This window comes from Simochromis diagramma, unplaced genomic scaffold (genome assembly GCF_900408965.1).
Source record: "Simochromis diagramma unplaced genomic scaffold, fSimDia1.1 OVJJ01000165.1, whole genome shotgun sequence".
Classification (NCBI taxonomy): Eukaryota; Metazoa; Chordata; class Actinopteri; order Cichliformes; family Cichlidae; genus Simochromis; species Simochromis diagramma.
This window is the reverse complement of record NW_024387467.1, coordinates 326193-338602: the sequence shown is the minus strand read 5'-3', so window position 1 is coordinate 338602 and position 12410 is coordinate 326193. Positions and strand designations below refer to the sequence as shown.

General features: G+C 38.6%; 1 protein-coding gene and 1 long non-coding RNA gene across 2 annotated transcripts; both read left to right on the top strand.

Annotated features, from left to right (window-relative positions):
- Positions 1 to 4296: 4296 nt before the first annotated feature.
- On the top strand, positions 4297 to 6867 carry LOC120723389. Its single transcript, XR_005693733.1, has 3 exons — positions 4297 to 5218; positions 5314 to 5531; positions 6589 to 6867. It is a non-coding gene; the product is annotated as an uncharacterized LOC120723389 (long non-coding RNA).
- Positions 6868 to 7073: 206 nt separating this feature from the next.
- Positions 7074 to 10886, top strand: LOC120723384. The gene is made up of 3 exons (XM_040014807.1): positions 7074 to 7181; positions 7286 to 7537; positions 7784 to 10886. The coding sequence occupies exons 1-3, from the start codon at positions 7122 to 7124 to the stop codon at positions 9314 to 9316; spliced, it is 1845 nt and encodes a 614-aa protein (XP_039870741.1). The 5' UTR covers positions 7074 to 7121; the 3' UTR covers positions 9317 to 10886.
- Positions 10887 to 12410: the final 1524 nt, after the last annotated feature.

Below are 12410 nucleotides of genomic sequence, written 5' to 3'. Positions count from 1 at the left end.
AATGTGTAATTTTGGTGACATTTTCCCCTCTTTTCAGGCACCGTTCTTTGACGAACTCCTCCAAGGGATTTCATCAGATTGACGCGATTTCCTGTTTGTGGAATCTAAAGACCTTTGTGATGTCAAATTGCGAAGATTTTTACGTTCAGGGAAACGGGGTGTTCATAGCGGCACGTGGAGTTTCAATCACTCGCCAAAAAGCAGTAATCTGCTGTCACTCCAAAACACAATGTCCAATCTCTCCCAAAGGTCGCAGGTATGATGAGACTCAAGCTCGGAAATGTTTGTTATGCCATTTGTTAGTAATGGTTAGAGCGCCACCTGGTGGGACGACTATAATCATGATTGAATGAGATGAAATGTTAGCAGGTGGTTAAATGCATGAATTCCATCAATGTGACATTAGATCGGACATGCTGTTTTTAGGTGTTGGGCGTGGCTCGACGCGATGGGGTGCGACGGCCCTCATAACGCTGCTTGCAGCTTTAATTTAATCGTACTTTCTTCAGTTCATTTTGAGTGAAAAATGTTCTTTAGGCTTTGTCAGGGTGCCAGACAGATTATTAGACCATCCATTCGCTTCCACTTATCCTTTCCAGGGTCACGGGGGGTGCTGGAGCCTATCCCAGCTGTTATAGGGGGAGAGGCGGGGTACACTCTGGACAGGTCGCCAGTCTGTCGCAGGGCTAACACATAGAGACACAGACAACCATTCCCACTCACATTCACTCACAGATTCACACCTATGGGCAATTTAGATTGACCAATGAACCTATCCCCACTAACTGCATGTTTTTGGATTGTGGGAGGAAGCCGGAGTAACCAGAGAGAGAACCCATGCAAACATGGGGAAAACATGCAAACTCTACACAGAAAGTCCCCAGCCTGATGGTGGAATTGAACTCAGGACATTCTTGCTGTGCAGCAACAGTGCTAACTACCGTGCCACCGTGATTATTAGTGTCAAACTAAATAGGGACTTAGTCCTAAACGTGTATATACACATACAAATATCAACACACAGAGACATTAACCCTATAACTGCCTTAACAACCAACAGAATATTTTTCAAACAGTTGTTCTTTGCTGAAGAGCTCTGTAATCATTATACAAACTGAATCCATTACAAGGTAACCTACATTTCTTTCACAAAATTACATAAACCACTGAATAGTAGGACTACAAAGACTCTGTATATAATTTTATATAATTTATTTAGTCTTAGCCACAACACAAGCCATTATTTGCCTAAATCGGCTTGACCTAGTCGATCGACTGATGGTCCTGGATTGTTGATTACCTGACAGAGTGACCACAATGAATGCATCTTCAATACAAGGTGTCTGACAAGGTGATGGGTAACACAGGGGCATCACAAGAGACCGTCCTCTCCCCTTTCCTCTTCACTCTCTACACCTCAAACTTCAGCCACTGCACTAAGACCTGACAACTTCAGAAGATGGTTGAATGCATTATTGAGCATGACGAGATGGCGTGCAGGGCTGTGGTGCACTCTTTTGTCACACTGAATGGCAGGTGATTCTGCTGTTCAGTGTGACAAAGACCAAAAAATTGACTGAAGACCAGGAAACTTGAGATCCCTGTTTCTACCCGAGGGGTGGAGCACTGTAAATATGGCAGCACAAGAACAATATCTGAGTACAAGATCCATAGAGGCTGGGGTCTATCACAACATGCAAGACCCCAGGTGCAGGCTGTGTAAAGATGCCCCTGAGACAATCCAGCACATAACAGCAGGGTGCAAGATGCTAGTACATAACCAAGTGGCCGGTATAGTGTACAGGAACATCTGTGCCGAGTATAACCCGGAAGTCCCGAGGTCAAAATGGGAGATGCCCCCAAGGGTGGTGGCGAATGACCGAGCTAAGATCCTGTGGAATTTCCAGATACAGACAGACAAAATGGTGGTGGCTAACCAACCGGACATAGTGGTGGTAGACAAACAGAAGAAGACGGCCGTAGTGATCGATGTAGCGGTCCCGAATGACAGCAATATCAGGAAGAAGGAACACGAGAAGCTGGAGAAATACCAAGGGCTCAGAGAAGAGCTCGAAAGGATGTGGAGGGTGAAGGTAACGGTGGTCCCCGTGGTAATCGGAGCACTAGGTGCGGTGACTCCCAAGCTAGGTGAGTGGCTCCAGCAGATCCCGGGAACAACATCGGAGATCTCTGTCCAGAAGAGCGCAGTCCTGGGAACAGCTAAGATACTGCGCAGGACCCTCAAGCTCCCAGGACCCGAGCTTGAACGATTAACCGCCCACAGGGGCGAGTGAGGGATTTAATTTATATATATATATATATATATATATATATATATATATATATATATATGTGATTGATACGGGTGGAAGAGGAATTTTATTTATTTATTCTTTGCCAATTTACAAAAGCGATAAATGGTCAAAAGAAATTCTAGGTTTGAAGTTGAACCTTGTTTTATCATATAACTTATTAATCCAAATGTGGGATACTTCGCACTAAGAACATTCCCAAAGAAGGATATGCAAATGATGTTTGTCATGTCAATTACATTAATTACATTTAAAATTCCAAACGAATCATCCTCCATTCCAAGGTCAGATATACGCTATTGGTAAGAAATCACATGATAAAAGCAGATGGCATGATAGGTTTGACAGTCTGAAGGCTAAGCTCCCCATAGGTTATGTGCAGAGCTGTTAGTGCTGTCAGTTGAAGTCTGTGGAATTACATAGAGGTAAGTTGCGATAAAATTCACTAACTCCTTCCAACTGTAAGATCCCAATTCCTAATGTCTTTTGTAACATTTACTATACTATACTATAATTTTATACTTTATATAGTATATACTACATACTATGTTTGTTCATACTTTTATACCTTGTAGCACCACACATTAAGATCTATGTAATTGTCTGTGAGCATTTATTGAATTTATTTTAATCGTACTATCTGCATATCATTTTGATTGAAAAATGTTTTTTAGGCTTTGGCTGCCTGCCAGGCAGATTATTTTTGTCAAATTTAAAAGGAACAAACGCCCTACAGTAAATAATTACACATACAGAAATCAGCGCATAGAGACATCAACTCTTCAAATTCTTTAACAACACTAACATCTTTTTTCAACAGTTCGTCTTGCTGAAGGGCTCTCCAGTGATTAATCCAACTGAATCCATTTTTGGAAATTTGTTTCAAAATAAGTCAAATTTAAATCAATTATTCATCCATCCAAATCTCCAATTCTTCCAGTCCTTAAATATGATTCCCTAATTCTTCACAGTCTTGTATCCAAAGCAATAACTGTTCCAAGAATTAAATACATAACACTAAAATTTTAAACAACATATTTCCCCAGTAAAACATTTTTTTAATTATTTTGTAATTATATCATGAATTTATAAGTATACATACATACATACATACTAGTATACATATCATGATAAGAATACATATACTATTTCTGCTACTTCATAGTATTTGTTCCAAAGCATAGTATTTCTGCTATGTTACATTACTATGCTTTGACACAAATACTATGATTTGGCAGAAATACTATAAAATAGCAGAAAAACTAAGATTTAGCACAAATACTAGAATATAGCAGAAATACTCTGTTTGGGCACAAACAGTATGCTTTGGCACAAATACCATAATTGCGTACAATTCCTATAATATAGCAGAAATACTATGATTTTCCAGAAATACTGTTTTAGCAGAAATACTAACTTTAGAAACATAATACCTGATCAAAACTTTAAAAACACTTACTAAAGACTTTCAAATTATTTTAATCCCCCTATTAAAAGTGGTAGACTTTTTATTTTGTCAAGGTTTTCTTTTAATTCCTTTAATATTTGGTCAAGTACTGAAAAGTGTACACCTCAATTTGAAGATTTGCGGACAGAAATTTATAAATAATTCAACAAATAATTCACCTGTTCTGATGTGTATTCTTCTCTACAGGAAAAATGCCACGTCAGATGACAGAATGCCCAATATGCTTGATTCCATATGTTGCAGTTGGGCAGCATTTAAAAAAATACCACCATGTTGTAAACAAAGAAGAATTACATTTACTGCTAAATTACTGCTCTACAGTGTAAGTCACTGTCATACAGTATATGACAAAACATTGCAACAATTTAAAGTGGTAGTTGTAGTTACATTTGTCAAACTGGATGTGATATGCAGTTACAGGGGCAGGCTGGACTGTCCAGTATGTAAAGCTAAAAACCGTATAAGACTGGACAAGCACTTGGAAAATGTCCACTGTGAGATTGAGGTTAGTGTTTTGTATAGCTTACATTTTGTTGTTAAATTAGAATGCATTCTTATGTGACATGTTTCACTAACTTTCTCAAACATTGCTGTTCTATTGTTTATACCCTTTCAGAAATCAGATCAGAAGAAAGTAATAAGGACAGCGAAACGATTGGCTAATCTGAAAGCCCTCAAAGCTCTAAGACGTTCAAATCCACAGCCTCCAATGGTGACCTCACTGGACATAGAGCAGCTGACTGAAAGCAGTGATCAAGAGGAGCAAAGTGATAGCAGTGATACCCGTGAAGAATCTGCAGAGATTAGAGAAGACAGCTCAGTCCATTCCCCTGTCAATCAGTCAGATGATGCTCAAGTCCAACATCAGAATTGCAAAAAGTGCAAAGAACTGGATTTGTTACTTCAACTCCTGAAAAGGAATCTGAAAAGTCTGAAATCCACTAAGGATAAACTTGGCTTCAAACCTCTCAGCCCCCCAAAGCGCCAGAAATTTGAAAGAAGTAAACGTGACCCAACAGCCCGGCTTCCTAAATTTGGTATGAATTCTTTGGCAATAATATTGTTTCTTGTGTAGTGTAATGTGAATTTTTAGAACTGGTTGTTCTATTTAGGAACTCACATCCCGCTAATTAAACAGATACTACTAATTAGCAATATCTTTCAAATATCATTGTCAACCACTTGAATAAGAAGTATGTTTTCTGTACTTCATCAGTTTGTCATGACACTCCTAATTGCTATGTTGTTACTACACTTTATTTTAAACAGAGAAAGTCCTGAATGCTTGGTTTCAACACATTTGTGGAACAAGTAAAAAGGACGTCGAAAACGCCAAACAACGGGTCCAATATGTCCGTGCCTGGGCATATTTCATGTCTCACAATCAACTCCCTGCAATGACGTTTGCATTTATGGACAACAGAGAAAGACTGACTGAGTACATTTTTACAAATATCTGTAATATATTAGTCCAGTAATCTCAATAATATTAAAGTCATTACTAATTTGTGTTTATTTGTGGGCCTTTTTTAGATGGACAACTTATCTGAATAAACATGCCGTGACAACCAAAAGGATTCGGATTGGAAATGTGAGGGCGTTCTTGAAATTTCTAATTGATGCACAACTGCCAGAGGTCAGAGCCTCCCGTAAGGCTTTAAAGGGGACTTTATTTGCTCTTCAGTTGGAAATGAAGAAGAACAGAAGGGAGTTACACACCCACAGGCAAGCCATCCGGATCAAAAAATCACGTAAGATCCAACTTTACTACTTAGTTGTTACCTAGCATGTGCAATAAATACATTATTTATAAATGTTATGATGTCATTACTGTGATGTAGTGAGGAAAGAGGACTCAAAATGTTGTAATGTAAGGTATAAATTGTATTTAAGTATATATTTTGTACACTGCAAAGGTATACATTGTACAAAATAGAAAGTAAACAGAAACTAGGAAATGCAGAGTGACACAAACAGGCAGGCAGCAAAACAGTTTGTCACCACAAGGAAACAGTGGCACACCAAAGCTACTTATTCCAAAGTAAGAGGGAAGTAAAGATAGCTGAGAGAACCTACCACAGATGTAGACAACAAAATTGTCTACATCTGTGGTAGGTTGAAAGTGAGGGGTAAAAGTTATACTAAACAAAAGAAAAATGTCACCAAAAACAGGAGACATGACCAGCAACTAACCAGTGGGGAAACAAAACTAAACATACAAATGCAGAAAGAAAAAATATAAAATATGTCTATCTAAACAATAAGCAAACTAGTAATCAAATTAAAGATACCTACTGATAAAATGAACTATACTGTCAAAAAACACAAAGACAAAAATGGTCAAGGAAATGAGACTATCAAAATTTAGGATATTGATATTTCCTTTTTTCCCATGAATGTGTTATATTCAGTACTAAGCTTGGTAAACTTGGAAAGTTTAGGAAGTAGGATAAATAAATTGAAAGGGTTAGTATTCTGGATTGGAAAGTAAGATTTAAGTTCAAAATGGCAATCCAATTCATTTTTATATACTGTGAGCTCTGGTCGCCAGTTCTTCTTCCTTACAAAATAATTTTTTGAAAAAAATTAGGTCTAAACTACAACCTGTTGTTTTTGTGCACCCCTGTTGTTTTTCAGGATGTTTCTTTATAAATCATTGGTTGCTTGAATTAGCAATTTCAATTCAATATATCATAAAAATCTGTATTAGGTCTGAAATACAACCTGTTTTATATTTACATCATTGCGTGCAGCATGAATGAGCATGACTGGAGCTGCAGGAACATAAAAACATTCTGTGTCTTTTAGAAATGCTTGTAGATCCTGTCCACATCACTGATTTTCTCCAGAAGGCCACCACACACATCCCTGAAGCACTTGGTAAGTGTGTAGTTCATTTCTCCATAAGGACAACTCTAATAACCCCAATAATATCTCTGTTAATGAGAAATTATATAATATTTACTTACCAGCTGTAATCTGTATGTATATATAGTTCAGAATCTCAGATTTGCAGAAATATATGACAGAACTTTTTGCTTTCAATTATAACAGACTGCTCATTTATAATCACTTGTTGGACTTTTGATTTTTCTTCAAATATATAATACATATACAAACAGTAGCATTTGTGATGTTTATATAGGATTATATTAGGGGGGGTATATAGCAATATAATGGATATGCTTCCCTATCCCTTGTGTCTTACTGTGCAACCTCTATGTTACTCAATAGTCGAGCTTGAGAAAAATCCCACAACTGAGAACCTAGACTGGTTCTATGGTCTTCTGGCTGGATTTGTCATCTGCACAACTGGGCACAGAAGAGGCGTCATATCAAATATGACAGTTGAGGAAGTTGGCACTGCTGAAGCGGATGGTGATGGCCGGCGGATAATCAGAGTAAAATCATTAAGCAATTATTTCTCTCCCTGATTAAAGATATTTTCTTACCAGCGACATCAATGACTGTGTGCAATGTAATTTAGTTGCTGATTCTTTTACAGGTAAAAGAGCACAAGACCAAGGAAACATTTGGCCATGCACTTGTTCCCCTAACGAACGACGAATACATATGGTTTCACCGCTTTGTGTACCACCGCCACAGATACCCTGGTGTATCATCACAACTGATTTTTACCAACAGCAATGGAGGGCCTTATGCTAAGATGCTGACATCGTTCCAAGATGCATGGAGGAAGTTTGGTATCCCAGGAAAACCAACCTTCTCTATGATTAGGAGCAGCATCAGCACTTTTGTGAGTAGTTTCCACTTTATGGTGATTCAGTGTTTTTACCTTCCTATCTTTTTAGAGTGATGATATAAAACAGTCACCCTTCCTGGTTTTACTCCCAGTGTTATAATGTTGAAAGGACATTTCTTTTTCTTTTTATTGTCTTCTGTTGTACTTCTTTTTGTGGTTCTGTCCTTAGCTCTGCAAATCTCCTTGAAAATGTCAAATGTTAGTGCAATTAATAACATTATTTAATGTTTACATTTGTAGAGTGGGAGATCCTTGGGAACCCAAAGCAAGGTACAAGTCCACCGGATGATGTGCTATTCTGACGCAACTGCAGAGAGACCTTATGAGGCAGATTTAAACTTTGACGAAGCCTTCAAGTGCCGCAACAATGCTGCAAAGGCACTTGCTGCGAACAATAGAACCAGAGACTCTGAGGAATCTACAACCTCAGAAGACAATGAAGATGTGTTGCAGAGAAGATATGCTGGACCAAAGAAAAGAAAGTCTAGTCAAAATGCCACAAGAGGAGAAATTGTGAAAAAGAAGACCAAACAGCACGCAAACACCATTGACACAGACAGCAGCAAAGATGGAAGTAACAATGAAGTCAGGAAAGTCATTGATCTGACAGCAGGAAACACATCTGGAAAACACCGACATAAACAGAGTGGCAGGGGAAGAGCAAAAGTGACTACAGAGAGTAGTGAAAGTGAAGATTATGCTGATAACTGTGAACACATTGACCTTACAGCAGCAGGTACATTGGGATCCACCAAAGGTAAAGATAATGCTAAAGAAAAGGGAAAAGCCACAAAGGACAGAGGAAACTTGTATAGTCATACTCAGTTTCTTAAAAACAAGTTCAAATGTTGGGAATATCCTAAAATTATCTTAGAAAGAAATGCAATCCAAACACAAATTCAAAAAGTTGTTAGACCAAACGAAACAACTGAGGGTGTGAACCAAACACAGACAGAGACAATAGATGAAGACAATGAAGCCTTGAGGCCAGAAAGTTTGAGTGAAAATGAAAACAGTATGGAAACAGCGACTACAGATAACGAAGAAGACAAAGCTGAAGATGAAAATGGTCCCTTGTTGAAAACAACAGACATAGACCAAGAAGTTTCCAGTGGAGTAGTGAGAAAAACTACAGAAAAAATAAAAGGAATGAGCACAGAGGACATAGGCAGAGATAAACATGGACCACAGAAAAAGACAACAACCGAGGAAAAATGCAATTTGAGATCAGAAGGAACAACAGAGGAAGGAATGAGAACACAGACAGAGACTATAGAAAAAGAGAAAGGATTGAGCACAATTGACATAGCTGAAGATAAAAATGGGCAACACACAATAACTACAGATAAAGACAAAGCACTCCGCACAGAGGACACAGGGATAAAGGAACAGAGACCACAGATGGAGACCACAGCTAATGAAAAAAATGATTTGAGAGAAGAAGGAACAACTGAAAACAAAGACACAGTTAGAGTAAAAGAAGATGGCCCTGGGACTAGCTATGAGTCTCCAGTGGCACACCCAAAAAAGAGGAAAAGTTCTCTAATGAAGAAAAGCTCTTTGGCGAAGTGTGATGAAAGCAGAGAAACAAGGCAAAAGGGCAACAAGCGAGAAAGAAAAAGACCAAAGAGCCTGACTGCAAAACAGCTGTTAAGTCCAAAGATGCTCAGAAGTCACAAGACTAAAGAGGCACCTAAAGATACCAGCAAAAGACAAAAAGCCATACAAAGAGTCAGAGGAAAAGATAAGAAAAACATTTTTGGTTGTTGTTGATTTTACTCTGATCTTCTGACAGTTTGTCTTTCTACATTTTGAAAACTTTGTTATCATGTGAGGTTTTGGTTACTGATTTTACACAGTTGCTCTGAGGGTTTTTTTTCTAGATTTTACTCACTTTTGCATGTGAGAGTCTTCTTTTTTGTTAAGGTAAGTTATTGTTTTTATTTCTTACTTTTAAAATAAAACTTGTTAAAAACGAACAATGCTGATATATATAAGTTGTTGAAAACAAATGCCAAATGCAGTAATAAAAATCTTTCAGTTATATTTGAAAATCATGTGTCTTTGTTCAACAATCATTAGTCATGGATTTCATTTCTAAGCTGTAATTCCAAATAACTCATATTATTCAGGCAGGGTTGCTAAAGGATGAAGTCCTCACAAATTATATCTGATTCCAAGTAACAATATCCTATAATACATAGCAGAATCAGTCATCTGATTTGGTAAAAGTCAGTGATGTTAATGGTGATGTCAGCAGATTATGTACAAATTATGTTTTTTCTTTCACAATGTGGATTTCCAAATGAGTCACATTTCACACTAATGTGGTTCCTAAAGGATAATATGCAAATTAGTAGATTGAATTAGACAGTTACTTTAATGACACATGCAATTCCTCACAAATCATCCTCAATTAAAATTGTCTTATAACAGACAGCATAAATCGATCATCTGATTTACTGGTAGATAGTGATGTCAGAGTGATGTCAGCTGAAGTCTGGAGAAGAACAATTTGTTAAGTGGTGCGTCCAGTCAGCATTGTATTGATCCTAATTACTATTGATTCTTCTTCTTCTTTTCATCCCAATCACTAGCGCTTCCAATATTCCCATACAATCAACAATTCTTCCAATTTTTCCACCCTAATCTTTAGATCTTCCACTTATTCAAGATGCATTGTCTGAAATTCAGGAGCAGGACCATGCCTCCAAACATACCCCTTCTGGGTCTTATCTATATGACCCCCCACTTGTACAAGCTGTTCGTTCTTGTTTTCGTGCCCCACCTTCCTGTTTGCTTTTTTCAATTCTTTCAATTCTTCATGTCTCATTAGTACATTTGAATCTACCATGCTGGGGAGCTGCCTCCAGTCCCCTTCGAGGTCATTCCCAAAAAGCAGCTCAATTCATGTCCAAAACATTCAGCGTAATTTACATACTGTGAAACGCTTGGCAGTTGCACTTTCTCCTTCTCCCACTCCCTTATTGTACCTGCTTGGCTCCTCATGTCTTTTGTATGGTCTTGCTCATTCTCTAACCCTAAGAGAGTCTCCCAGACTTGTTCTCTATAAACCTAAAGAAGAATTATGGATTTGATCAACTGCTCCCTTAACGAAACTGACAACTCCTGGGCTTGGGAGAGCCGATTGTTCTGCAGAGACATTTGCTGCTGGATACTCGATGGTCTATTGCATTGGGTGTCTGGTGACACTCTTGATGGAGGACATTGAACGACATCTACCAATTCAGAACCATGATAACAGAGTTCTGGCTGATTGGAGCTGGCTCGGACCTGGGCTATAGAAGAACAAGAAGCGGCTACAGCTGTTCAAAATCCCACAAGGCTGGCCATGTATCTGATTCTGATCATTAATATAAAATACTACAACAACTAATAATAGCAACTCGGATAAAAAGCCGTTGTTTATGTGACCATTCGTACAGCACTCTAATCAATACTACAGAGTCAAAGTTTATTGATTTCTTTTACGAGGTATAATTTCAAATAAAAATTTCTAATGGTAGCTGTGCAAATCCTGTTAATTAAGTTGTATTAGTTACACATAAAATTTCTAATGGGTATTTCTACTTTCCAAGGTCCAGTACCCAATAGAACACAGCAGAATTCAGTTCTCTGATTGGCTAAAGATTGTTTTGAGTATAACAGCAAACTTTGGGGGAGAGACAGTGCTAGGCCCCTTGCTAGCCCGCTTGTGGGTCTGCAGTGCCCACTATCCTGGGTTTTGGCACCACTGTAACAAACCACTGCAGGCCCAGTGACATTTTGAAGCTTTTCATCATGGTTTATTCCACATCTCCGCAACATCCCTTGATACAGGACCCGGTACAGCTTTTAAGGTTGTGAGGCTAGATCGTAGATGCAGATCAAAGAGGTGCGTCCATCTCACCTGCAGTGGTGCTGCAAGCCACGACCACATCAGATTTTAATTCAATTCAATTCAATTCAGTTGTATTTATATAGCGCCAAATCACAACAAAAGTCGCCTCAAGGCGCTTCATAGATACAAAGAAAAACCCAACAATCATGTGACCCCCTATGAGCAAGCACTCTGGCAACAGTGGGAAGGAAAAACTCCCTTTTAACAGGAAGAAACCTCCGGCAGGACCAGGCTCAGGGAGGGGCGGGGCCATCTGCTGTGATCGGTTGGGGTGAGAGAAGGAAGACAGGATAAAGACATGCTGTGGAAGAGAGACAGAGGTTAATAACAGATATGATTCAATGCAGAGAGGTCTATTAACACATAGTGAGTGAGAAAGGTGACTGGAAAGGAAAAACTCAATGCATCATGGGAATCCCCCAGCAGCCTACGTCTATTGCAGCATAACTAAGGGAGGATTCAGGGTCACCTGGTCCAGCCCTAACTATATGCTTTAGCAAAAAGGAAAGTTTGAAGCCTAATCTTAAAAGTAGAGATAGTGTCTGTCTCCTGAATCCAAACTGGAAGCTGGTTCCACAGAAGAGGGGCCTGAAAACTGAAGGCTCTGCCTCCCATTCTACTTTTAAATACTCTAGGAACAACAAGTAGGCCTGCAGAGCGAGAGCGAAGTGCTCTAATAGGGTGATATGGTACTACAAGGTCATTAAGATAAGATGGGGCCTGATTATTTAAGACCTTGTATGTGAGGAGCAGGATTTTGAATTCAATTAACCATACATTTGGACAGCATTTTATTATTTTTTTTCATTTAAACCATTTTCTATCCATGGCTGGTTCGGAATCACCAATAAGCCTAACACGAAACTTTTCTGTACTGTTGGGGGAAACCCAAGTATCCACAGAGACAAAATTCACTCAAAAGCAAGTGAGCAAGTCAAAAAGACACTTAGATCCACTGGATAATGA

Excerpts from the sequence above, each read along its gene's own strand:
- LOC120723384 (XM_040014807.1), top strand. The coding sequence starts at position 7,122 with ATGACAGTTGAGGAAGTTGGCACTGCTGAAGCGGATGGTGATGGCCGG. Across the intron at positions 7,182-7,285 it reads ATGGCCGGCGGATAATCAGA|GTAAAAGAGCACAAGACCAA; the intron begins GTAAAATCATTA and ends ATTCTTTTACAG. Across the intron at positions 7,538-7,783 it reads GGAGCAGCATCAGCACTTTT|AGTGGGAGATCCTTGGGAAC; the intron begins GTGAGTAGTTTC and ends TTACATTTGTAG.